At 47.1% G+C, this 26,430-nt stretch overlaps 1 protein-coding gene across 1 annotated transcript in view; it reads right to left on the reverse strand.

Moving 5' to 3' along the window:
* The window catches only part of LOC109900018 (testis-expressed protein 2), a 36,406-nt gene that overhangs the window by 5,994 nt on the left and 3,982 nt on the right, over positions 1–26,430 (reverse strand). Inside the window, exons 2-8 of the mRNA XM_020495732.2 lie at positions 22,680–24,182; positions 20,253–20,459; positions 19,548–19,863; positions 14,637–14,761; positions 14,382–14,531; positions 14,106–14,205; positions 12,767–12,899 (exon numbers count right to left, since the gene is read on the reverse strand). Of these exons, the coding sequence (XP_020351321.1) occupies positions 12,767–12,899; positions 14,106–14,205; positions 14,382–14,531; positions 14,637–14,761; positions 19,548–19,863; positions 20,253–20,459; positions 22,680–24,152 (2,504 nt within the window). The 5' untranslated portion in view covers positions 24,153–24,182. The remainder of the gene's footprint in view (positions 1–12,766; positions 12,900–14,105; positions 14,206–14,381; positions 14,532–14,636; positions 14,762–19,547; positions 19,864–20,252; positions 20,460–22,679; positions 24,183–26,430) is intronic.

The raw sequence follows: 26,430 nt of genomic DNA on the forward strand, positions 1-26,430 counted from the left end.
AACTTAGCCCTAGCCCTAACCCTAACTTAGCCCTAACCCTAACTTAGCCCTAACCCTAACCTAGCCCTAACTTAGCCCTAACCTTAACTTAGCCCTAACCCTAACTTAGCCCTAGCCCTAACCCTAACTTAGCCCTAACTTAGCCCTAACCCTAACCCTAACTTAGCCCTAGCCCTAACTTAGCGCTAGCCCTAACCCTAAGTTAGCCCTAGCCCTAACCCTAACTTAGCCCTAACCCTAAACCTAACTTAGCCCTAACTTAGCCCTAACCCTAACTTAGCCCTAGCCCTAACCCTAACTTAGTCCTAACTTAGCCCTAACCCTATCTTAGCTCTAGCCCTAACCTAGCCCTAGCCCTAACTTAGCCCCAGCCCTAACTTAGCCCTAGCCCTAACTCAGCCCTAGCCCTAACCCTAACTTAGCCCTAGCCCTAACCCTAACTTAGCCCTAGCCCTAACTTAGCCCTAGCCCTAACTTAGCCCTAGCCCTAACCCTAACTTAGCGCTAGCCCTAACTTTGCCCTAGCCCTAACTCAGCCCTAGCCCTAACTTAGCCCTAGCCCTAACTTAGCCCTAACCCTAACCTAGCCCTAACTTAGCCCTAGCCCTAACCCTAACTTAGCCCTAACCCTAACCCTAACTTAGCCCTAGCCCTAACCCTAACTTAGCCCTAGCCCTAACTTAGCCCTAACCCTAACTTAGCCCTAGCCCTAACCCTAACTTAGCCCTAGCCCTAACTTAGCCATAACCCTAACCCTAACTTAGCCCTAGCCCTAACTTAGCGCTAGCCCTAACCCTAAATTAGCCCTAGCCCTAACCCTAACTTAGCCCTAACCCTAAACCTAACTTAGCCATAACTTAGCCCTAACCCTAACTTAGCCCTAGCCCTAACCCTAACTTAGCCCTAACTTAGCCCTAACCCTATCTTAGCTCTAGCCCTAACCCTAACTTAGCCCTAACCCTAACCTAGCCCTAACTTAGCCCTAGCCCTAACCCTAACTTAGCCCTAACCCTAACCTAGCCCTAACTTAGCCCTAGCCCTAACCCTAACTTAGCCCTAACCCTAACCCTAACTTAGCCCTAGCCCTAACTTAGCCCAAGCCCTAACTTAGCCCTAGCCCTAACTCAGCCCTAACCCTAACTTAGCCCTAACCCTAACTTAGCCCTAGCCCTAACTTAGCCCTAACCCTAACCTAGCCCTAACTCAGCCCTAGCCCTAACCCTAACTTAGCCCTAGCCCTAACCCTAACTTAGCCCTAGCTGTAACCCTAACCCTAACTTAGCCCTAACCCTAACTTAGCCCAAACCCTAACCCAAACTTAGCCCTAACCCTAACTTGGCCCTAGCCCTAACCCTAACTTAGCCCTAGCCCTAACTTAGCCCTAGCCCTAACCCTAACTTAGCCCTAACCCTAACCCTAACTTAGCCCTAACCCTAAGTTAGCCCTAGCCCTAACCCTAACTTAGCCCTAACCCTAAACCTAACTTAGCCCTAGCCCTAACTTAGCCCTAACCCTAACTTAGCCCTGGCCCTAACCCTAACTTAGCCCTAACCCTATCTTAGCTCTAGCCCTACACCTAACTTAGCCCTAACCCTAACCTAGCCCTAACTTAGCCCTAGCCCTAACCCTAACTTAGCCCTAGCCCTAACTTAGCCCTAACCTTAACTTAGCCCTAACCCTAACTTAGCCCTAGCCCTAACCCTAACTTAGCCCTAACTTAGCCCTAACCCTAACTTAGCCCTAGCCCTAACTTAGCGCTAGCCCTAACCCTAAGTTAGCCCTAGCCCTAACCCTAACTTAGCCCTAACCCTAAACCTAACTTAGCCCTAACCCTAACTTAGCCCTAGCCCTAACCCTAACTTAGCCCTAACTTAGCCCTAACCCTATCTTAGCTCTAGCCCTAACCCTAACTTAGCCCTAGCCCTAACTTAGCCCCAGCCCTAACTTAGCCCTAGCCCTAACTCAGCCCTAGCCCTAACCCTAACTTAGCCCTAGCCCTAACTTAGCCCTAGCCCTAACTTAGCCCTAGCCCTAACCCTAACTTAGCCCTAGCCCTAACTTAGCCCTAGCCCTAACTCAGCCCTAGCCCTAACCCTAACTTAGCCCTAGCCCTAACCCTAACTTAGCCCTAGCCCTAACTTAGCCCTAACCCTAACCTAGCCCTAACTTAGCCCTAGCCCTAACCCTAACTTAGCCCTAACCCTAACCCTAACTTAGCCCTAGCCCTAACCCTAACTTAGCCCTAGCCCTAACTTAGCCCTAACCTTAACTTAGCCCTAACCCTAACTTAGCCCTAGCCCTAACCCTAACTTAGCCCTAGCCCTAACTTAGCCCTAACCCTAACCCTAACTTAGCCCTAGCCCTAACTTAGCACTAGCCCTAACCCTAAATTAGCCCTAGCCCTAACCCTAACTTAGCCCTAACCCTAAACCTAACTTAGCCATAACTTAGCCCTAACCCTAACTTAGCCCTAGCCCTAACCCTAACTTAGCCCTAACTTAGCCCTAACCCTATCTTAGCTCTAGCCCTAACCCTAACTTAGCCCTAACCCTAACCTAGCCCTAACTTAGCCCTAGCCCTAACCCTAACTTAGCCCTAACCCTAACCTAGCCCTAACTTAGCCCTAGCCCTAACCCTAACTTAGCCCTAACCCTAACCTAGCCCTAACTTAGCCCTAACCCTAACTTAGCCCTAGCCCTAACTTAGCCCCAGCCCTAACTTAGCCCTAGCCCTAACTCAGCCCTAGCCCTAACCCTAACTTAGCCCTAGCCCTAACCCTAACTTAGCCCTAGCTGTAACCCTAACCCTAACTTAGCCCTAGCCCTAACCCTAACTTAGCCCAATCCCTAACCCAAACTTAGCCCTAACCCTAACTTGGCCCTAGCCCTAACCCTAACTTAGCCCTAGCCCTAACTTAGCCCTAGCCCTAACCCTAACTTAGCCCTAACCCTAACTTAGCCCTAACCCTAACCCTAACTTAGCCCTAGCCCTAAATTAGCACCAGCCCTAACCCTAAGTTAGCCCTAGCCCTAACCCTAACTTAGCCCTAACCCTAAACCTAACTTAGCCCTAGCCCTAACTTAGCCCTAACCCTAACTTAGCCCTAACCCTAACTTAGCCCTAACCCTATCTTAGCTCTAGCCCTAACCCTAACTTAGCCCTAACCCTAACTTAGCCCTAGCCCTAACTTAGCCCTAGCCCTAACCCTAAGTTAGCCCTAACCCTAACTTAGCCCTAACCCTAAACCTAACTTAGCCCTAGCCCTAACTTAGCCCTAACCCTAACTTAGCCCTAGCCCTAACCCTAACTTAGCCCTAACCCTATCTTAGCTCTAGCCCTAACCCTAACTTAGCCCTAACCCTAACCTAGCCCTAACTTAGCCCTAGCCCTAACTTAGCGCTAGCCCTAACCCTAAATTAGCCCTAGCCCTAACCCTAACTTAGCCCTAACCCTAAACCTAACTTAGCCATAACTTAGCCCTAACCCTAACTTAGCCCTAGCCCTAACCCTAACTTAGCCCTAACTTAGCCATAACCCTATCTTAGCTCTAGCCCTAACCCTAACTTAGCCCTAACCCTAACCTAGCCCTAACTTAGCCCTAGCCCTAACCCTAACTTAGCCCTAACCCTAACCTAGCCCTAACTTAGCCCTAGCCCTAACCCTAACTTAGCCCTAACCCTAACCCTAACTTAGCCCTAGCCCTAACTTAGCCCCAGCCCTAACTTAGCCCTAGCCCTAACTCAGCCCTAGCCCTAACCCTAACTTAGCCCTAGCCCTAACCCTAACTTAGCCCTAGCCCTAACTTAGCCCTAACCCTAACCTAGCCCTAACTCAGCCCTAGCCCTAACCCTAACTTAGCCCTAGCCCTAACCCTAACTTAGCCCTAGCTGTAACCCTAACCCTAACTTAGCGCTAGCCCTAACCCTAAATTAGCCCTAGCCCTAACCCTAACTTAGCCCTAACCCTAAACCTAACTTAGCCATAACTTAGCCCTAACCCTAACTTAGCCCTAGCCCTAACCCTAACTTAGCCCTAACCCTAACCTAGCCCTAACTTAGCCCTAGCCCTAACCCTAACTTAGCCCTAACCCTAACCTAGCCCTAACTTAGCCCTAGCCCTAACCCTAACTTAGCCCTAACCCTAACTTAGCCCTAGCCCTAACTTAGCCCCAGCCCTAACTTAGCCCTAGCCCTAACTCAGCCCTAGCCCTAACCCTAACTTAGCCCTAGCCCTAACCCTAACTTAGCCCTAGCCCTAACTTAGCCCTAACCCTAACCTAGCCCTAACTCAGCCCTAGCCCTAACCCTAACTTAGCCCTAGCCCTAACCCTAACTTAGCCCTAGCTGTAACCCTAACCCTAACTTAGCCCTAACCCTAACTTAGCCCAAACCCTAACCCAAACTTAGCCCTAACCCTAACTTGGCCCTAGCCCTAACCCTAACTTAGCCCTAGCCCTAACTTAGCCCTAGCCCTAACCCTAACTTAGCCCTAACCCTAACTTAGCCCTAACCCTAACCCTAACTTAGCCCTAGCCCTAACCCTAAGTTAGCCCTAGCCCTAACCCTAACTTAGCCCTAACCCTAAACCTAACTTAGCCCTAGCCCTAAACCTAACTTAGCCCTAACCCTAACTTGGCCCTAGCCCTAACCCTAACTTAGCCCTAGCCCTAACTTAGCCCTAGCCCTAACCCTAACTTAGCCCTAACCCTAACTTAGCCCTAACCCTAACCCTAACTTAGCCCTAACCCTAAGTTAGCCCTAGCCCTAACCCTAACTTAGCCCTAACCCTAAACCTAACTTAGCCCTAGCCCTAACTTAGCCCTAACCCTAACTTAGCCCTAGCCCTAACCCTAACTTAGCCCTAACCCTATCTTAGCTCTAGCCCTAACCCTAACTTAGCCCTAACCCTAACCTAGCCCTAACTTAGCCCTAGCCCTAACCCTAACTTAGCCCTAGCCCTAACTTAGCCCTAACCTTAACTTAGCCCTAACCCTAACTTAGCCCTAGCCCTAACCCTAACTTAGCCCTAACTTAGCCCTAACCCTAACTTAGCCCTAGCCCTAACTTAGCGCTAGCCCTAACCCTAAGTTAGCCCTAGCCCTAACCCTAACTTAGCCCTAACCCTAAACCTAACTTAGCCCTAACCCTAACTTAGCCCTAGCCCTAACCCTAACTTAGCCCTAACTTAGCCCTAACCCTATCTTAGCTCTAGCCCTAACCCTAACTTAGCCCTAGCCCTAACTTAGCCCCAGCCCTAACTTAGCCCTAGCCCTAACTCAGCCCTAGCCCTAACCCTAACTTAGCCCTAGCCCTAACTTAGCCCTAGCCCTAACTTAGCCCTAGCCCTAACCCTAACTTAGCCCTAGCCCTAGCTTAGCCCTAGCCCTAACTCAGCCCTAGCCCTAACCCTAACTTAGCCCTAGCCCTAACCCTAACTTAGCCCTAACCCTAACCCTAACTTAGCCCTAACCCTAAGTTAGCCCTAGCCCTAACCCTAACTTAGCCCTAACCCTAAACCTAACTTAGCCCTAACCCTAACTTAGCCCTAGCCCTAGCTTAGCCCTAGCCCTAACTCAGCCCTAGCCCTAGCCCTAACTTAGCCCTAGCCCTAACCCTAACTTAGCCCTAACCCTAACCCTAACTTAGCCCTAACCCTAAGTTAGCCCTAGCCCTAACCCTAACTTAGCCCTAACCCTAAACCTAACTTAGCCCTAGCCCTAACTTAGCCCTAACCCTAACTTAGCCCTGGCCCTAACCCTAACTTAGCCCTAACCCTATCTTAGCTCTAGCCCTACACCTAACTTAGCCCTAACCCTAACCTAGCCCTAACTTAGCCCTAGCCCTAACCCTAACTTAGCCCTAGCCCTAACTTAGCCCTAACCTTAACTTAGCCCTAACCCTAACTTAGCCCTAGCCCTAACCCTAACTTAGCCCTAACTTAGCCCTAACCCTAACTTAGCCCTAGCCCTAACTTAGCGCTAGCCCTAACCCTAAGTTAGCCCTAGCCCTAACCCTAACTTAGCCCTAACCCTAAACCTAACTTAGCCCTAACCCTAACTTAGCCCTAGCCCTAACCCTAACTTAGCCCTAACTTAGCCCTAACCCTATCTTAGCTCTAGCCCTAACCCTAACTTAGCCCTAGCCCTAACTTAGCCCCAGCCCTAACTTAGCCCTAGCCCTAACTCAGCCCTAGCCCTAACCCTAACTTAGCCCTAGCCCTAACTTAGCCCTAGCCCTAACTTAGCCCTAGCCCTAACCCTAACTTAGCCCTAGCCCTAACTTAGCCCTAGCCCTAACTCAGCCCTAGCCCTAACCCTAACTTAGCCCTAGCCCTAACCCTAACTTAGCCCTAGCCCTAACTTAGCCCTAACCCTAACCTAGCCCTAACTTAGCCCTAGCCCTAACCCTAACTTAGCCCTAACCCTAACCCTAACTTAGCCCTAGCCCTAACCCTAACTTAGCCCTAGCCCTAACTTAGCCCTAACCTTAACTTAGCCCTAACCCTAACTTAGCCCTAGCCCTAACCCTAACTTAGCCCTAGCCCTAACTTAGCCCTAACCCTAACCCTAACTTAGCCCTAGCCCTAACTTAGCACTAGCCCTAACCCTAAATTAGCCCTAGCCCTAACCCTAACTTAGCCCTAACCCTAAACCTAACTTAGCCATAACTTAGCCCTAACCCTAACTTAGCCCTAGCCCTAACCCTAACTTAGCCCTAACTTAGCCCTAACCCTATCTTAGCTCTAGCCCTAACCCTAACTTAGCCCTAACCCTAACCTAGCCCTAACTTAGCCCTAGCCCTAACCCTAACTTAGCCCTAACCCTAACCTAGCCCTAACTTAGCCCTAGCCCTAACCCTAACTTAGCCCTAACCCTAACCTAGCCCTAACTTAGCCCTAACCCTAACTTAGCCCTAGCCCTAACTTAGCCCCAGCCCTAACTTAGCCCTAGCCCTAACTCAGCCCTAGCCCTAACCCTAACTTAGCCCTAGCCCTAACCCTAACTTAGCCCTAGCTGTAACCCTAACCCTAACTTAGCCCTAGCCCTAACCCTAACTTAGCCCAATCCCTAACCCAAACTTAGCCCTAACCCTAACTTGGCCCTAGCCCTAACCCTAACTTAGCCCTAGCCCTAACTTAGCCCTAGCCCTAACCCTAACTTAGCCCTAACCCTAACTTAGCCCTAACCCTAACCCTAACTTAGCCCTAGCCCTAAATTAGCACCAGCCCTAACCCTAAGTTAGCCCTAGCCCTAACCCTAACTTAGCCCTAACCCTAAACCTAACTTAGCCCTAGCCCTAACTTAGCCCTAACCCTAACTTAGCCCTAACCCTAACTTAGCCCTAACCCTATCTTAGCTCTAGCCCTAACCCTAACTTAGCCCTAACCCTAACTTAGCCCTAGCCCTAACTTAGCCCTAGCCCTAACCCTAAGTTAGCCCTAACCCTAACTTAGCCCTAACCCTAAACCTAACTTAGCCCTAGCCCTAACTTAGCCCTAACCCTAACTTAGCCCTAGCCCTAACCCTAACTTAGCCCTAACCCTATCTTAGCTCTAGCCCTAACCCTAACTTAGCCCTAACCCTAACCTAGCCCTAACTTAGCCCTAGCCCTAACTTAGCGCTAGCCCTAACCCTAAATTAGCCCTAGCCCTAACCCTAACTTAGCCCTAACCCTAAACCTAACTTAGCCATAACTTAGCCCTAACCCTAACTTAGCCCTAGCCCTAACCCTAACTTAGCCCTAACTTAGCCATAACCCTATCTTAGCTCTAGCCCTAACCCTAACTTAGCCCTAACCCTAACCTAGCCCTAACTTAGCCCTAGCCCTAACCCTAACTTAGCCCTAACCCTAACCTAGCCCTAACTTAGCCCTAGCCCTAACCCTAACTTAGCCCTAACCCTAACCCTAACTTAGCCCTAGCCCTAACTTAGCCCCAGCCCTAACTTAGCCCTAGCCCTAACTCAGCCCTAGCCCTAACCCTAACTTAGCCCTAGCCCTAACCCTAACTTAGCCCTAGCCCTAACTTAGCCCTAACCCTAACCTAGCCCTAACTCAGCCCTAGCCCTAACCCTAACTTAGCCCTAGCCCTAACCCTAACTTAGCCCTAGCTGTAACCCTAACCCTAACTTAGCGCTAGCCCTAACCCTAAATTAGCCCTAGCCCTAACCCTAACTTAGCCCTAACCCTAAACCTAACTTAGCCATAACTTAGCCCTAACCCTAACTTAGCCCTAGCCCTAACCCTAACTTAGCCCTAACCCTAACCTAGCCCTAACTTAGCCCTAGCCCTAACCCTAACTTAGCCCTAACCCTAACCTAGCCCTAACTTAGCCCTAGCCCTAACCCTAACTTAGCCCTAACCCTAACTTAGCCCTAGCCCTAACTTAGCCCCAGCCCTAACTTAGCCCTAGCCCTAACTCAGCCCTAGCCCTAACCCTAACTTAGCCCTAGCCCTAACCCTAACTTAGCCCTAGCCCTAACTTAGCCCTAACCCTAACCTAGCCCTAACTCAGCCCTAGCCCTAACCCTAACTTAGCCCTAGCCCTAACCCTAACTTAGCCCTAGCTGTAACCCTAACCCTAACTTAGCCCTAACCCTAACTTAGCCCAAACCCTAACCCAAACTTAGCCCTAACCCTAACTTGGCCCTAGCCCTAACCCTAACTTGGCCCTAGCCCTAACTTAGCCCTAGCCCTAACCCTAACTTAGCCCTAACCCTAACTTAGCCCTAACCCTAACCCTAACTTAGCCCTAGCCCTAACCCTAAGTTAGCCCTAGCCCTAACCCTAACTTAGCCCTAACCCTAAACCTAACTTAGCCCTAGCCCTAAACCTAACTTAGCCCTAACCCTAACTTGGCCCTAGCCCTAACCCTAACTTAGCCCTAGCCCTAACTTAGCCCTAGCCCTAACCCTAACTTAGCCCTAACCCTAACTTAGCCCTAACCCTAACCCTAACTTAGCCCTAACCCTAAGTTAGCCCTAGCCCTAACCCTAACTTAGCCCTAACCCTAAACCTAACTTAGCCCTAGCCCTAACTTAGCCCTAACCCTAACTTAGCCCTAGCCCTAACCCTAACTTAGCCCTAACCCTATCTTAGCTCTAGCCCTAACCCTAACTTAGCCCTAACCCTAACCTAGCCCTAACTTAGCCCTAGCCCTAACCCTAACTTAGCCCTAGCCCTAACTTAGCCCTAACCCTAACTTAGCCCTAGCCCTAACCCTAACTTAGCCCTAACTTAGCCCTAACCCTAACTTAGCCCTAGCCCTAACTTAGCGCTAGCCCTAACCCTAAGTTAGCCCTAGCCCTAACCCTAACTTAGCCCTAACCCTAAACCTAACTTAGCCCTAACCCTAACTTAGCCCTAGCCCTAACCCTAACTTAGCCCTAACTTAGCCCTAACCCTATCTTAGCTCTAGCCCTAACCCTAACTTAGCCCTAGCCCTAACTTAGCCCCAGCCCTAACTTAGCCCTAGCCCTAACTCAGCCCTAGCCCTAACCCTAACTTAGCCCTAGCCCTAACTTAGCCCTAGCCCTAACTTAGCCCTAGCCCTAACCCTAACTTAGCCCTAGCCCTAGCTTAGCCCTAGCCCTAACTCAGCCCTAGCCCTAACCCTAACTTAGCCCTAGCCCTAACCCTAACTTAGCCCTAGCCCTAACTTAGCCCTAACCCTAACCTAGCCCTAACTTAGCCCTAGCCCTAACCCTAACTTAGCCCTAACCCTAACCCTAACTTAGCCCTAGCCCTAACCCTAACTTAGCCCTAGCCCTAACTTAGCCCTAACCTTAACTTAGCCCTAACCCTAACTTAGCCCTAGCCCTAACCCTAACTTAGCCCTAGCCCTAACTTAGCCCTAACCCTAACCCTAACTTAGCCCTAGCCCTAACTTAGCACTAGCCCTAACCCTAAATTAGCCCTAACCCTAACTTAGCCCTAACCCTAAACCTAACTTAGCCATAACTTAGCCCTAACCCTAACTTAGCCCTAGCCCTAACCCTAACTTAGCCCTAACTTAGCCCTAACCCTATCTTAGCTCTAGCCCTAACCCTAACTTAGCCCTAACCCTAACCTAGCCCTAACTTAGCCCTAGCCCTAACCCTAACTTAGCCCTAACCCTAACCTAGCCCTAACTTAGCCCTAGCCCTAACCCTAACTTAGCCCTAACCCTAACCTAGCCCTAACTTAGCCCTAACCCTAACTTAGCCCTAGCCCTAACTTAGCCCCAGCCCTAACTTAGCCCTAGCCCTAACTCAGCCCTAGCCCTAACCCTAACTTAGCCCTAGCCCTAACCCTAACTTAGCCCTAGCTGTAACCCTAACCCTAACTTAGCCCTAGCCCTAACCCTAACTTAGCCCAATCCCTAACCCAAACTTAGCCCTAACCCTAACTTGGCCCTAGCCCTAACCCTAACTTAGCCCTAGCCCTAACTTAGCCCTAGCCCTAACCCTAATTTACCTCTAACCCTAACTTAGCCCTAACCCTAACCCTAACTTAGCCCTAGCCCTAAATTAGCACCAGCCCTAACCCTAAGTTAGCCCTAGCCCTAACCCTAACTTAGCCCTAACCCTAAACCTAACTTAGCCCTAGCCCTAACTTAGCCCTAACCCTAACTTAGCCCTAACCCTAACTTAGCCCTAACCCTATCTTAGCTCTAGCCCTAACCCTAACTTAGCCCTAACCCTAACCTAGCCCTAACTTAGCCCTAGCCCTAACCCTAACTTAGCCCTAGCTCTAACTTAGCCCTAACCTTAACTTAGCCCTAACCCTAACTTAGCCCTACCCCTAACCCTAACTTAGCCCTAACTTAGCCCTAACCCTAACCCTAACTTAGCCCTAGCCCTAACTTAGCGCTAGCCCTAACCCTAAGTTAGCCCTAGCCCTAACCCTAACTTAGCCCTAACCCTAAACCTAACTTAGCCCTAACTTAGCCCTAACCCTAACTTAGCCCTAGCCCTAACCCTAACTTAGCCCTAACTTAGCCCTAACCCTATCTTAGCTCTAGCCCTAACCCTAACTTAGCCCTAGCCCTAACTTAGCCCCAGCCCTAACTTAGCCCTAGCCCTAACTCAGCCCTAGCCCTAACCCTAACTTAGCCCTAGCCCTAACCCTAACTTAGCCCTAGCCCTAACTTAGCCCTAGCCCTAACTTAGCCCTAGCCCTAACCCTAACTTAGCCCTAGCCCTAACTTAGCCCTAGCCCTAACTCAGCCCTAGCCCTAACCCTAACTTAGCCCTAGCCCTAACCCTAATTTAGCCCTAGCCCTAACTTAGCCCTAACCCTAACCTAGCCCTAACTTAGCCCTAGCCCTAACCCTAACCCTAACCCTAACTTAGCCCTAACTTAGCCCTAGCCCTAACCCTAACTTAGCCCTAACCCTAAACCTAACTTAGCCCTAACTTAGCCCTAACCCTAACTTAGCCCTAGCCCTAACCCTAACTTAGCCCTAACTTAGCCCTAACCCTATCTTAGCTCTAGCCCTAACCCTAACTTAGCCCTAGCCCTAACTTAGCCCCAGCCCTAACTTAGCCCTAGCCCTAACTCAGCCCTAGCCCTAACCCTAACTTAGCCCTAGCCCTAACCCTAACTTAGCCCTAGCCCTAACTTAGCCCTAGCCCTAACTTAGCCCTAGCCCTAACCCTAACTTAGCCCTAGCCCTAACTTAGCCCTAGCCCTAACTCAGCCCTAGCCCTAACCCTAACTTAGCCCTAGCCCTAACCCTAATTTAGCCCTAGCCCTAACTTAGCCCTAACCCTAACCTAGCCCTAACTTAGCCCTAGCCCTAACCCTAACCCTAACCCTAACTTAGCCCTAACTCAGCCCTAGCCCTAACCCTAACTTAGCCCTAGCCCTAGCCCTAGCCTTTTTATTTTATTTTACCTTAATTTTTAACTAGGCAAGTCAGTTAAGAACAAATTATTATTTTCAATGACGGCCTAAGAATAGTGGGATAACTGCCTTGTTCAGGGGCAGAACAACAGATTTTTACCTTGTCAGCTCGGGGATTCAATCTTGCAACCTTTCGGTTACTAGTCCAATGCTCTAATCACTAGGCTACCTGCCGAGATGTGTATCAGGATGTGAAACTTAAATCAGGTACAGCTGGATAAATAAATAATATTCAGCAGAGCTGTAAAGACAAGCTCATACATGCCGAACAAAAACAAGATCTACTGGATTACATTTTAATTTGGAAACAGACCAACTAATCAACATAATGTGCATGCACAGGCTCTGTTCAGAGGTTCACTATTAGAGGAGTAGGCTGGTGTCTTCATTATTATTTCACTATTTAGTTCACAGAGGGGGCAGACAGAGCATGGCAGATGTCAGCATAGATGCCGCGAGGCTGTGGTTATTTTGCAGCTTGAAATCCAGACTTGTTTTGTGCTAATATTCCACTCCTTGTACTCAGTGTCATATTCTAATTTTTATTTATTTGATTTATTTCACCTTTATTTAACCAGGTAGGCTAGTTGAGAACAAGTTCTCATTTGCAACTGCGACCTGGCCAAGATAAAGCGTAGCAATTCGACACATACAACAGAGTTACACATGGAATAAACAAAACAAACATAAACATAACATAATATAAACATGACAAGGAGTGGAATGATAGCACAGACAGACAGGTACCCAGCTAGGCTAGCAATTTTTCAGTTCAATTTACAATTAAATAATGAAAAATGTTAGTTGTACCACGTAAATGTTGCACAGTAAATCAGATATTTTCTTTTAGATGATAGTGCAGTAGTAACTGTAATGTGACTGACCCCGGGTTGCCAGTATCAGTGAGGCTGTCTGTGTCCAGGCCTCCCTCCTTGCCCAGTTTGGACAGGTTGATCTTGGTCTCCAGGGTCATCTGCAGGGCCCCGGTGTACACCACCTCCAGCTCCAGCCACAAGCCTGTGGAACACACCATTTTTATATATTTTATTTAAACTTTAATTAATTAGGCAAGTCATTTAAAAACAAATTCTTATTTTACAATGACAGCCTACCCCTGCCAAATCCTTCCCTAACACGGATGACGCTGGGCCAATTGTGCACCGCCCTATGGGACTCTCGATCACGGTTGGGATCAAACCAGGGTCTGTAATGACGCCTCTAGCGCTGAGATGCAGTGCCTTAGACCGCAAAGCCACTCGGGAGCCCCACATGCAGGTACGCTCGCTGTCTGTCTGTCTGCCTGCCTGCCTGCCTGCCTGCCGGCCGTTCCCTGGCTAGTATCTCTAGAGAGGGTTAGTCTGGATGTCCCACCCTCCTGTCTCTCTGCCCCCTGGCTAGTATCTCTAGAGAGGGTTAGTCTGGATGTCCCACCCTCCTGTCTCTCTGCCCCCTGGCTAGTATCTCTAGAGAGGGTTAGTCTGGATGTCCCACCCTCCTGTCTCTCTGCCCCCTGGCTAGTATCTCTAGAGAGGGTTAGTCTGGATGTCCCACCCTCCTGTCTCTCTGCCCCCTGGCTAGTATCTCTAGAGAGGGATAGTCTGGGTGTCCCACCCTCCTGTCTCTCTGCCCCCTGGCTAGTATCTCTAGAGAGGGTTAGTCTGGATGTCCTACTCTCCTGTCTCTCTGCCCCCTGGCATCTCTAGAGAGGGTTAGTCCGGATGTCCTACCCTCCTGTCTCTCTGCCCCCTGGCTAGTATCTCTAGAGAGGGTTAGTCTGGATGTCCTACCATCCTGTCTCTCTGCCCACACCACAACCCGCACCAGGCTCAGCTTGTTAGTTAGCCTCTCCAATCACATATCATCATTTACAGATTTATACAGAGCTCCCCCTGCACAGTCAATACATGTCACCATCATTCCTTTGGGGAATTATAATCTGTCGTAATTTACGGTAATTTTCAGACCTTCATAATCAGGGCAAATCCATTTAATCTGATCCTAAGTACCCCTCCAGAATCCAGATTAGACTGAGGATGACACGTTGTCATTGTTTTTCAATAATTGGTTCTCTGAGTAGTTTAATTTAATGTACTGTGGGCTGAGATACTGGGTCCAGAGTTTCTCCTGATCAGGTCACATGGTCTGGAAAAGCTCCTGTCCATTATTGCAGAAACGTCAGGGAGTGAATAAAAAGGTAGAGTGCGCTCTCTGGTTGTCACTCACCTCTGCTGTTGACCACAGGCCTGGATGCACTGGTGATTTGGGGCAGACAGGAGCCCATGTCCAGTTCAGTCAGAGTCAGCTCATTCATGAAGTAAGGCAGCTGCACAGGCACAAACAAACAAACAAACAAACTAGCTCTTCTGTTTTGCTTGTTTCCAGTGGGTGTTGTGATTATGTAGGCTATATATTACTAGCAAATGACTAAATATAAATCTTATACAAGCTCCCCTTACTCCTGAACAGAGGATTTTACACTGTGAGAGCTCACATACTCACTCTGATTCTGCTCAGCTTTTTCTGGATCTTTCTGGAGACAATGTCCGCCCAGTATTTCTCACGCAGGAAGTCCAAGAAGATTCGACCAATCAGGGCATTGACCCAGTCAGTCTGGCCCTCCCCCAGGAACTCTGGGAAATCACAGGTGCACTGTAGGGAAATAGATACACCACTACAGATTAACACACTATTTCAATTGACCATTTATCTCTTTCTAGATGTTTCATTCAGGTGGTCACAGGAAATCACCCTCACTTTGTTGGTGGGGCTTGTCTCTGTGCTGTTGAGGGGTGGGCTGGGCAAGGGGCTGGGCTGCTCTGAGGCCAGGAAACGAGCCTGGAACCGTCTTGAAGTGCTCACCCCTTGCACCATCGGCATATCTAAATACAGAGATGACAGTTGTTGCTTCACAGATATGATGTTGTTGTGATCATTTTCTTTTAAGAGTGTTACATGAGAGTGCATCTGTAAGGAAACGTGCTTGAGGGCATCACGACAGTACTACATTCTCCTGCATGTTCACGCATCTGTAATCTAGAAATTAACCTGAACACAAGGGACTAGCCTGGGGCAAAGGTGCCTGAACAATGGAGGAAACGGAGTAGCTGCAAAATAGGGGCGTAAACGTATGTTTTTGCACCCCCACAGAAAATGATTGTTATTTTCAATGATTAGTAGTGTTTTGAGCTAGGTTGTATTAAAATAGATATGTCCATTTTATATATGAAATAATAATTAAAGGATAGCATTTTGCACTCCATGCCTCAGTATGAATGGTTTTGACGACTCTGAAATGCTGCATTGGTCCCGCCCACTGTGTTGGTTGCGTGCGGTTAGAAAGCACTAATTGCACCACTGATGTTTAAAATGAAAGGCATCTATTTTGTTTTGCTATTGTTACATTTGTATCGTCATTTCATGTCCCATCATGGTCCAATGGTGTTGTTACATATCATTTGAGCTGCGTGCACCACGAGCAAATTCCTTGTATCCTTTCACTTTGCCTGTCAGAACCATGATGAGTATGTGTGATTAGGCCTCGCTGCAGCACAGACTGAGTAGCCTTCCATTCAGTGGCAGTGCATGGGGAAAAACACTGGGGAAGCCTGGGGGAAAAAAGCCATATTACAACCTATGTATTGTGATAATTGTGTTGTTCGCTCAATAACCTGTTAGGTCATATGCCTTGCCACTGTGATATATAGTCCTAAAGGCTGAGACAATAAGAAGACACAGTGGCAGAATAAATTCAACCACACCTTTGTTTCATCACAAAACCGGAGAGCAACATCTGTCTGGTGGAGACCACAAAGCATATTGCATGTAACAAACAGTTACATGACCTACAGCATGGTCAATCAAGTTAATATTGCAGATGTTTTCGGACCACTAAACAACTATTGATTTAGAACCACAGAGAGTTGCCACAAGTCGCAAAGACATTTTAGGAAAGGGACCATTTTAGCTAGCTAGCTACTGGAGGAGAATAACCAACGAGATGCAACAGTTCATTTTTTCCTCTGTCCATGACGTTTGGCTTATGATTTAATGTGATTGGTGTGAAGCCGAAACCAAACTGGCTTCCCTTGACACGTTTTTTTGATGCGACAGGTACATTCACAGCTCGCTCAGTTTAGCTAAATTCTGATTGGCAATTATTGTATAAAAAAAAGATCAAGGGAGGCCAAAGACACGCGGGCTTCCTTTGCATTCAGTGCTACGTGCGGCAACAATATCATACTCTTTTTGACCAAACAGCATCAGATAGATAGCCTGCACATAAAGAGACAGAGGGATGCTTTCTCTAGTGGGATACATTCAGCCTCTTGCAAATTGAAGGAAACACAGAGACGAAAGATAAATTAGTTCATATGTTTTTACATTATTTTATTGGTATTTTTTGGGGAAGGCTGGCTACCCTTGGCATCCATAAATACTCACCACTGCTTCCATCAGCTAAATCTGAGCAGAAAACTGCATGTCCAGTAGCTCATGGGATGTCAACGAGTAGCTCGCAAGTAGATAGTGAGAAAATAATCAGCAGGCTCCTGTGTTGAAAGTTAGGGTTAAGGTTAGGGTTAGGTGTAAAATCCCATTTAAGGAAGAGAAATTGTAGAAATGGCAGGGTTTAGGACTTTGTAGCTGAGGTAACTGGTGACGACAGTGTCTCATCTCCACTGTAAAAAGCATCTAGACATTATTATCTCTGACATTTTCAACATTGTTGCAATATCGAAATTCAATCTCCACTGTGTCCCATAATAATGAACATGTCGGAGTCAGTATATACAAATCAAATCCAATTGTATTGGTCACAAAAACATGGTTAGCAGATGTTATTGCGAATGTAGTGAAATGCTTGAGCTTCTAGTTGCGTCAGTGCAACAATATCTAACAAGTAATCTAACACTTCCACAAGAACTACCTAATACACACAAGTGTAAAGGGATAAAGAATATGTACATAAAGATATATGAATGAGTGATGGTACAGAACGGCATAGGCAAGATGCAGTAGATGGTATCGAGTACAGTATACACATATGAGATGAGTAATGTAGGGTATGTAAACATAAAAGCGGCATAGTTTAAAGTGGCTAGTGATACATGTATTACATAAAGATGGCAAGATGCAGTAGATGATATAGAGTACAGTATATACATACTGTATACATATGAGATGAGTAATGTAGGGTATGTAAACATTATATTAAGTGGCATTGTTTAAAGTGGCTAGTGATACATTTTTTACATCAATTTCCATTATTAAAGTGGCTGGAGTTGAGTCAGTATGTTGGCAGCAGCCACTCAATGTTAGTGGTGGTCTGATGGCCTTGCGATAGAAGCTGTTTTTCAGTCTCTCGGTCCCTGCTTTGATGCACATGTACTGACCTCGCCTTCTGGATGATAGCGGGGTGAACAGGCAGTGGCTCGGATGGTTGTTGTCCTTGATGATCTTTCTGGCCTTCCTGTGACATCGGGTGGTGTAGGTGTCCTGGAGGGCCGGTAGTTTGCCCCCGGTGATGCATTGTGCAGACCTCACTACCCTCTGGAGAGCCTTGCGGTTATGGGCTGAGCAGTTGTCGTACCAGGCGGTGATACGGCCCGACAAGATGCTCTCGATTGTGCATCTGTAGATGTTTGTGAGTGCTTTTGGTGACAAGCCGAATTTCTTCAGCCTCCTGAGGTTGAAGAGGCGCTGCTGCGCCTTCTTCACAACGCTGTCTGTGTGGGTGGACCAATTCAGTTTGTCTGTGATGTGTATGCCGGGGAACTTAAAACCTACTACCCTCTCCACTACTGTCCCGTCGATGTGGATAGGGGGGTGCTCCCTCTGCTGTTTCCTGAAGTCCACAATCATCTCCTTTGTTTTGTTGACATTGAGTGTGAGATTATTTTCCTGACACCACACCTCGAGGGCCCTCACCTCCTCCCTGTAGGCCGTCTCGTCGTTGTTGGTAATCAAGCCTACCAAGCCTACCACTTGATGATTGAGTTGGAAGCGTGCATGGCCACACAGTCGTGGGTGAACAGGGAGTACAGGAGAGGGCTCAGAACGCACCCTTGTGGGGCCCCAGTGTTGAGGATCAGCGGGGTGGAGATGTTGTTACCTACCCTCACCACCTGGGGGCGTTGTTACCTACCTTCACCAACAGCAAAGGACCTTGTGAAGATGCTGGAGGAAACAGGTACAAACGTATCTATATCCACAGTAAAACGAGTCCTATATCGACATAACTTGAAAGGCCGCTCAACAAGGAAGAAGCCACTGCTCCAAAACCGCCAGACTACGGTTTGCAACTGCACATGGGGACAAAGATCATACTTTTTGGAGAAATGTTCTCTGGTCTGATGAAACAAAAATAGAACTGTTTGGCCATAATGACCATCGTTATGTTTGGAGGAAAAAGGGGAAGGCTTGCAAGCGGAAGAACACCATCCCAACCGTGAAGCACAGGGGGAGGCAGCATCATTTTGTGGGGGTGCTTTGCTGCAGGAGGGACTGGTGCACTTTACAAAATAGATGGCATCATGAGGTAAGACAATTATGTGGATATATTGAAGCAACATCTCAAGACATCAGTCAGGAAGTTAAAGCTTGGTCGCAAATGGGTCTTCCAAATGGACAATGACCCCAAGCATACTTCCAAAGTTGTGGCAAAATGGCTTATTAAGGACAACAAAGTCAAGGTATTGGAGTGGCCATCACAAAGCCCTGACCTCAAGTCTATAAAACATTTGTGGGCAGAATTGAAAAAGCGTGTGTGAGCAAGGAGGCCTGCAAACCTGACTCAGTTACACCCAAAAAATTCACCCAACTTATTGTGGGAAGCTTGTGGAAGGCTCCCCGAAATGTTTGACCCAAGTTAAACAATTTAAAGGAAATGCTAACAAATACTAATTAAGTGTATGTAAACTTCTGACCCACTGGGAATGTGTTGAAAGAAATAAAAAGCTGAAATAAATCATTCTCTCAAATATTATTCTGACATTTCACATTCTTAAAATAAAGTGGTGATCCTAACTGACATAAGAAAGGGAACGTTTACTGGGATTAAATGTCAGGAATTGTGAAAAAGTGAGTTTAAATGTATTTGGCTAAGGTGTATGTAAACTTCTGACTCCAGCTGTATTTCCTTTAACATGTGTTGTGTGCTTATTATTTCAACATTGATATGTTCTATGGGCTATTTTTAGATGGTAAGGAGCATCATGTACTGCTGGAATGTCTACCAATGGCAAGTCCATATTTTTGTGAGAAATTACACTGGTCACTCAAAACATTTATTAAGTATTTATAGTGTATACATAGCCCACACTAGATGAGGTCACACAAAAAGACTATAACTAATGATTAGTAAATTGTTTATATGGACCTATGTTAAACATAGGATTTGAGTAATGATTAACAATAAATGATAAATAAACTATTTACTAATCCATTATAAATGCTTTATCACGTGTTATTATCAAGTACCACCAGAACGTATAATCCACTAGTGTAACATTTGCTTGATTTCTCCTTTCCATGTGTATTGCTAGTGCATTATATTTCCATGGCCAATGCACTGTGTTGAGATTTGTCATTATGCAACAATCACAAATAAAAGACTAGTGTGAAGTTAGTTAAAAGACAACCATACCAAATACAAAGACCAAGACCTACCTGATCTGGTCACACATCTACCAGGCCTTTCCTTCTCCTTCTCCATTACCATGGACGAGGACAGGAAGTGATGAAACCACTCCTCCTTCTCTCTTCCTGTCCGTCCGAAGAGGTATAGGGTTGTAGGGAGGTTCTGTGTTGGTTTGGGGGTTGTGGTGGGTCGTGCTTGGGGGTCTCCCCCCTGCTCCTCTCCTGTGGTCTCCTCTTTACCCTTCTCCTGCTCCATGACCCCCTCTCCCTCTGCCAGCTCGATGCAGATAGGGTATTTCAGGTTCCACAGCCTCTTACGGGCTAGCACAGAGGGCAGCAGGAACACCTGGCATGACAGCAAGACTTATTAGAAACCTGTTTTAACATTAAGTGAAGTGTGATCAAATGTACGTCCTTCAGTTCAGGGCCGAAACAAGTAGGTTAAAAAGAAATAGAGCCTGCACACTCCACATGCTCCACCACGCAACTTTATTCACAAGCAAAAAATGTTCCCTTCCTGCAAGGATCTCCGGCAGGTCATTGCAGAGTCTAAATGTTGTTTGTTTATAAATAAAGGTACATGGTGGAGCTTATGAGTGTGCAAGCTCTACAGCATTAATACGTGTGCTCATTATTATTCATTCTTTCACAGCATCTCTATGTTTTGTTTATTTCCTCAAATGAAACGGTAAGCTTTGAACGTTGAGTGTAAGTTTACAGACCAAGCAGACAAACCTTGCCGTTTTGTAGCTGGAAGCAGCGTGAGCTGACAACCACAGCCTCGGGGGGCTTTTCGTCATAGGTGGCCCTACGGCTGATGTTGTTCCTGGGGTAGTCCAGGCGGAGGCAGTGCCCCTCCAGGGTGGCGAACACAGAGTGGGTAAGGGACGGGTGGTAAGTCTCTGGGTCGTACTCAAACATCTCGTTCATCCATCCCTGGGACTATGGGAACATACCCAGTTATATAGTGAGACTGTGAGAGGATACCTGAATGACACATGGGAATACACTAAGAGCTTCAATGACTAACACTAGCTGTTGTGCAACGAGCTGTTTCATCGATTGATAATATCTTGTCCTAAAATAGTAGCTTGTCTTTCAAAACACCTGTCAGTTAGTCAGAGTGAAACACCTGTCAGTTAGTCAGAGTGAAACACCTGTCAGTTAGTCAGAGTGAAACACCTGTCAGTTAGTCAGAGTGAAACACCTGTCAGTTAGTCAGAGTGAAACACCTGTCAGTTAGTCAGAGTGAAACACCTGTCAGTTAGTCAGAGTGAAATGCCTGTCAGTTAGTCAGAGTGAAACACCTGTCAGTTAGTCAGAGTGAAACACCTGTCAGTTAGTCAGAGTGAAACGCCTGTCAGTTAGTCAGAGTGAAACACCTGTCAGTTAGTCAGAGTGAAACACCTGTCAGTTAGTCAGAGTGAAACACCTGTCAGTTAGTCAGAGTGAAACGCCTATCAGTTAGTCAGAGTGAAACACCTGTCAGTTAGTCAGAGTGAAACACCTGTCAGTTAGTCAGAGTGAAACACCTGTCAGTTAGTCAGAGTGAAACAGTTAGTCAGAGTGAAACACCTGTCAGTTAGTCAGAGTGAAACGCCTATCAGTTAGTCAGAGTGAAACACCTGTCAGTTAGTCAGAGTGAAACACCTGTCAGTTAGTCAGAGTGAAATGCCTATCAGTTAGTCAGAGAGTGAAACACCTGTCAGTTAGTCAGAGTGTGAAAATACACCATGACACAGAGAAAGCTACAAAGCAAAATATCTATCAATGTTGGTTGGACTTGACTTAAACCCTTTTGCTCTTTGGGGAGCATAGGTAATTCAATGGTATCAATGTTAGATGGAGAGTGAAAGTCTCAGAACTCTCTCACACTGATGACCATGATTAACTCTACCCTGAGGCTCGGTCTAACCTCCACCTTAAAAACAAACCCGCCAATTAACCAACAAGGGAATTATACCTCCTCCCTAAGACAGTCTGTCCCTCTTTCCCCTTTTTGGCTCTACCATTTACCACTGATAACACTGTTCTGCCTACCTGCCACCGAACCTAACAAATTACACAGCCCCAGCCTCTCTTGCTCAGCTAATTTCCGCTGGAACTGACAACGCTGGCTCAGAGCAATACCCTGCACCTGGCAAGACTGTGCTCTGCTCTGCTGTGAGACATCACTAACGAGGCTCTGTGTCTTTTTTTAGGAACTTTTTATTGGGAGACGTTAATTTCATTCCAGGCACTTTTAGCTGTCGCAAAGGGACCACATTAGAAATGATTCATGCTCAGAAGGAGAGAGAGAGAGGGGGAGTGGATGTGCTGACGTTCTAAAAACAAACTTTCTAAAGTTCATGCCATAGTATGGAGGAGGAGAAGTGCCATTTAAACATATGGTTTTCTATTCAGCAAATTATTGTGTGGGTGTTGACGTCATACTCTGACTCCATATGTTATAAGTCCCCATTCAGACCTCGCTGGGCTTTTGTGCTGAGAGAAATTAACTGTACAAAAAGGAATTAACTGTCATGATCGTCGTATGAAGGCGACCAAGGCGCAGTGTGGTATGTGTACATTCTCTTTATTAAAAGAATGAACACCGAACAAACTAACAAAATAACAACCGAAACGTGACTGACAGGCAACTACACATAGACAAAATCCCATGGGGTTGTTCTGTGGGGCTGTGCTGTCCATCGTCGTATGACGTATGTGTAGTTGCCTGTCAGTCACGTTTCGGTTGTTATTTTGTTCGTTTGTTCGGTGTTCATTCTTTTAATAAAGAGAATGTACACATACCACACTGCGCCTTGGTCGCCTTCATACGACGATCATGACAGTTAATTCCTTTTTGTACAGTTAATTTCTCTCAGCACAAAAGCCCAGCGAAAAGCCTAAATATGATCCCCAATCAGAGGCAAAGATAAACAGCTGTCTCTGATTGGGAACCACATCAGGCCAACATAGACATACAAAACCCCTAGACATACAAAAAAATCCTAGACATACAAAAACCTAGAGTACGCACCCTAGTCACACCCTGACCTAACCAAAATATATAGAACACAGAGATATCTAAGGTCAGGGCGTGACATTCACCTTCAGGTTCTTATGTTCACGCATTTCATTTGCTGACAACAACAAAAACATGGTTGAACATTGACTTACCCTGAGGACGTCTGATTTGGTGCTGAGGGCATCAGACTGCTGAACAGCCTCAGTCAGGGCCTGAACGTCGCTGTGTGGATGTGGCTGAGCGGTGTGTATGGTTGAGCCCAGCCTAAGAAGCAGCAGCCCTAGCAGGAAGCCAAAGGCCATGCCCAGAGCCAGGCCTGACATGTAGGGGCCCATGGGGAGAATGAAGTAGGCGTATGACAGCACAGCCCCACAGAACAACCCCATGCATGGTGGAGGTGGTAGAGAGGTGGGTTGACTGAACACACCATGGGGTCCTGAGGAGATCAGAGAACCAGGCAATCTCCGCAGAAGACTGTGATGATGTCTCTCGACGGCCACAACCTGCATGACTTCATCGTAGGTGCAGATCTCCAGTTCCTCTGTCTTGTAATTTAGTTTGCTATCGTGGTGATTGTGGACAGAACATGGTCTAATGGGCAGACCCTTCCTGGGATGTCTGGCACAAGGCCAGTCAAACACCGGCGGAGAGCCACCGTCCGCTCTCTTGGTGCTCCGCAGAGGAGACTCTGTGTTACCCACCTCCATGCTGTCCATCCTCCCCACACAGACCCCTCTGGAGCTGAGGGAGTCGGCTGAGGGAGTCCCCGTAGCTCTCTGGTGCTTGGGGCTGCCTGCTGCTGCATTCTCCTTCTCATCCCCCATGATCTTACTGAACATACTGATAGGCTTACTGAACATAGGCTCCTGCATGGCCTCAGAGAGCTTCCGCTTCGTGTCCTCCAGCTCCATCTTGAAGAAGCCCGTCTTGGTGCCCTCGGGCGGGGATAGAGTGACTGGCGAGGGTGGGGCGGTACGGGAATCTCCGTTACTCCTTCCCTTAGGTTGAGTTAGGTTCTTCCACTGCAGGTGGAGGTTGAGGCGGGAGTCAGACTTGCACTGGGACACCTCTGGCTCTGAGCGGGAGATCTCAGTAGAGATGGACTTGACCAGGCTGAGGAAGGGCCGGGGTCTAAGGGATGAGCCCTGAGGGAGCTCCAGCTCCGTGGACAGGGATTTCACCAGGTTGACCAGGGGCTGGTGGGTGGGGGTGACTGGGCTGGGGGAGAGGAAGCTAGGGGCTAAGATGGAGGAGTCCACCAGGGACCCAGGGGAAGAGGGGGAGAGGGGTATGTGGAAGGCTGGGGAGTACAGGAAGTGTTGGTTCTCCTCTGTGGAGTTCTGTCTCTCCTTGGAGAGGGAGATGTAAGGGGTCTGGTCGACATAGTCGGGTTCCAGGGGGAAGATGAGCTCGTTGTCATCCAGACTGTCCCAGTCACCCTCTGTGCCTGTTAGCTGGATCACGATCCCTCTCCTGAGCCCGCCATGGTGGGCCCTGACTGGGGGAGCAGGAGACGGACAGCGGGCCGGGCTCTGGGGGTCATGGGGTGGCCTTACACCTCCCATTCCACCTCCTCCATCTGCTCCTTCTCTTCCACTCGCCTCATTTTCTCCTATCTCTGCCATTTCTTATCTTTACATTGGAGACCAAGGCACCTAGGAGTTAGCATAAGAAATAAGAACCCAGTCAGCTACTGTTCATTATTAAGACCCAGGAGAGATGGAGAGAAAAAAGAGAGAGAGCTTCTTTTGACATGTTTATGCATCATTTTAATCATCAAAATGTTCCTTTTAGTGAGAGGAAGTGTGAACGTAGCTTGGCAGGAGAGGGGAAATGACTTACATATAAATCTCTGTATTGACGTCTGCCTACGTCTGAATCAGGACCTGATAACAATATTTCCCTCTCCCCCTGCTGTGGCTTCACATTTGTGTGTGTGTGTGTGTGTGTGTGTGTGTGTGTGTGTGTGTGTGTGTGTGTGTGTGTGTGTGTGTGTGTGTTGGGAAGTAGGGCCTATCCAGAAATAGATGAGAGTTTCCTCCCCATATGTTGTTTAAAATAGGGAAGAACACAGTGCTTCAATCCAATTCTGTACTTTGTTAGGGAAGAAGTGCTGATTAAAAGGTAAGATTACACTCATTCACAAGGCTACACTAATATAATAATTATTCATGCATATTAACTTACAGAGAAAATACACGTTTTATAAGCCTTCACATGTAAACACTGTTTGTAGAGGTATTGGTCTTTCACACAATACTGTAAGCCTATATGGAAAGGAAAGGGGATACCTAGTCAGTTGCACAACTGAAATGTGTGTTCCGCATTTAACCCAACTCGGGGGGATGCATTAATCAACATCAATGGTGTCTGGGGAGCAGTTGTTGTTGGGGGTTAACTGCCTTGCTCAAGGGCAGAACGGGACATTTTTCCACCTTGAAGATTCAGACCAGCAACCTTTCAGTTACTGGCCCAATACTCTTGACCGCTAGGCTACCTGCCGCCACATATGCACTTCTGCTCTGACCAAGCGTATGATTGGTGGTCTCTTATACACACCCCTCTGCATTGTTGCCATGCAACCAAATTAATTTGAGATTCTCCAAAACTCAATCTAAGCTCAATCAAGAAGACGTATCTCTCATACTCATCCATCACAGACGTCAGTTCAACGTCTAGTTTTGATTTACATTTGGTTGAGTTCTCAACTAACGTGAATTCAACAACAAATGTCACCATGTCATTGGATTTAGGTTAAAAGTTGGGTGAAAAAAATATGAAATTCCCTTACGTTTACGACATTTTGAGAATCCAATCAGTTTCCAGGTTGATTCAAAGTCATCACATAGATTTTTTTGGGTTGAAATTATGTGGAAACAATGTTGATTCAACCAGTTTTTCTTACTCTCAGCACTGTCGTCTGAGCACAGAGCAGCCTGTCAACATGATGTGATTGGTTCTTGCTTTAGCAGCTTAAAGAGCAGCTTATGTAACACTAAGATGAATGGTAACGGTAGTCAGACATGCTTTCACTCACCTCCTTCTGGCAGCCAGACAGACATTTATGTTTACATCTATTCTGTTCCCACGGTACTAGAGTGCTGAGTGGAACAGAGCTAACGGAAAGCTTAGAATGTAGGGACTGTGAGTGTGGAAATGACAGGATCAGTGGACAGGAAGATGATGATGATGACCCATATGAGATCCCAGTTTCTCCACCAGTCTATCTGGGGATTTGTCCGAAATGGCACACTTTTCCCTACATAGCGCACTACTGTTCGTAGTTTTAGTGCACTATATAGGACTTCCAGCCAGGACAATGGCAACAATAGAGACAAAACAAGATAAACACAAAGCAAACATTTGACTTCATCATTATCAGCTACATATGTGAATCGTAATAATCTAGCTAGCCAGCTAGTTAAACAGGCAAAATGACCTAAAATGAAGGTTATTCAAGGTAGACCAAAAAAAAATTGTGGGTATCTATCAGTTCTTCATGGCTAGCTAGCTATCCAGTTAGCCCTGTTGACTTACTATGGACTTGGGACTTACCCATTCACTGAACCGTCTTCCAGCCAGGACAATAGCAATAGAGACGAAAAAAGATATACACAAAGCAACAGTTTTGCTTTATAACTATCAGCTAGCTATATGTGAATAGTAATGATGTAGCTAACCAGATAGTTTAACAGGCAAAAATTACCTAAAACTAATATTATGCAAGACAGATGTAAATTATTCTGTCGTAGCTAGCCAGTTAGCCCTATTGATTTAATATGGGCTTGCTATCTACGGTACATTGGTACACGGTACACAGGTAAACATGCCAAAATTATATACACACACTCTCATACAAATACACACATACACGGACACACACACATGTAAATAGTGCCAGAC

The sequence above is a fragment of the Oncorhynchus kisutch genome, linkage group LG11, assembly GCF_002021735.2.
Source record: "Oncorhynchus kisutch isolate 150728-3 linkage group LG11, Okis_V2, whole genome shotgun sequence".
NCBI classification, from domain to species: domain Eukaryota; kingdom Metazoa; phylum Chordata; class Actinopteri; order Salmoniformes; family Salmonidae; genus Oncorhynchus; species Oncorhynchus kisutch.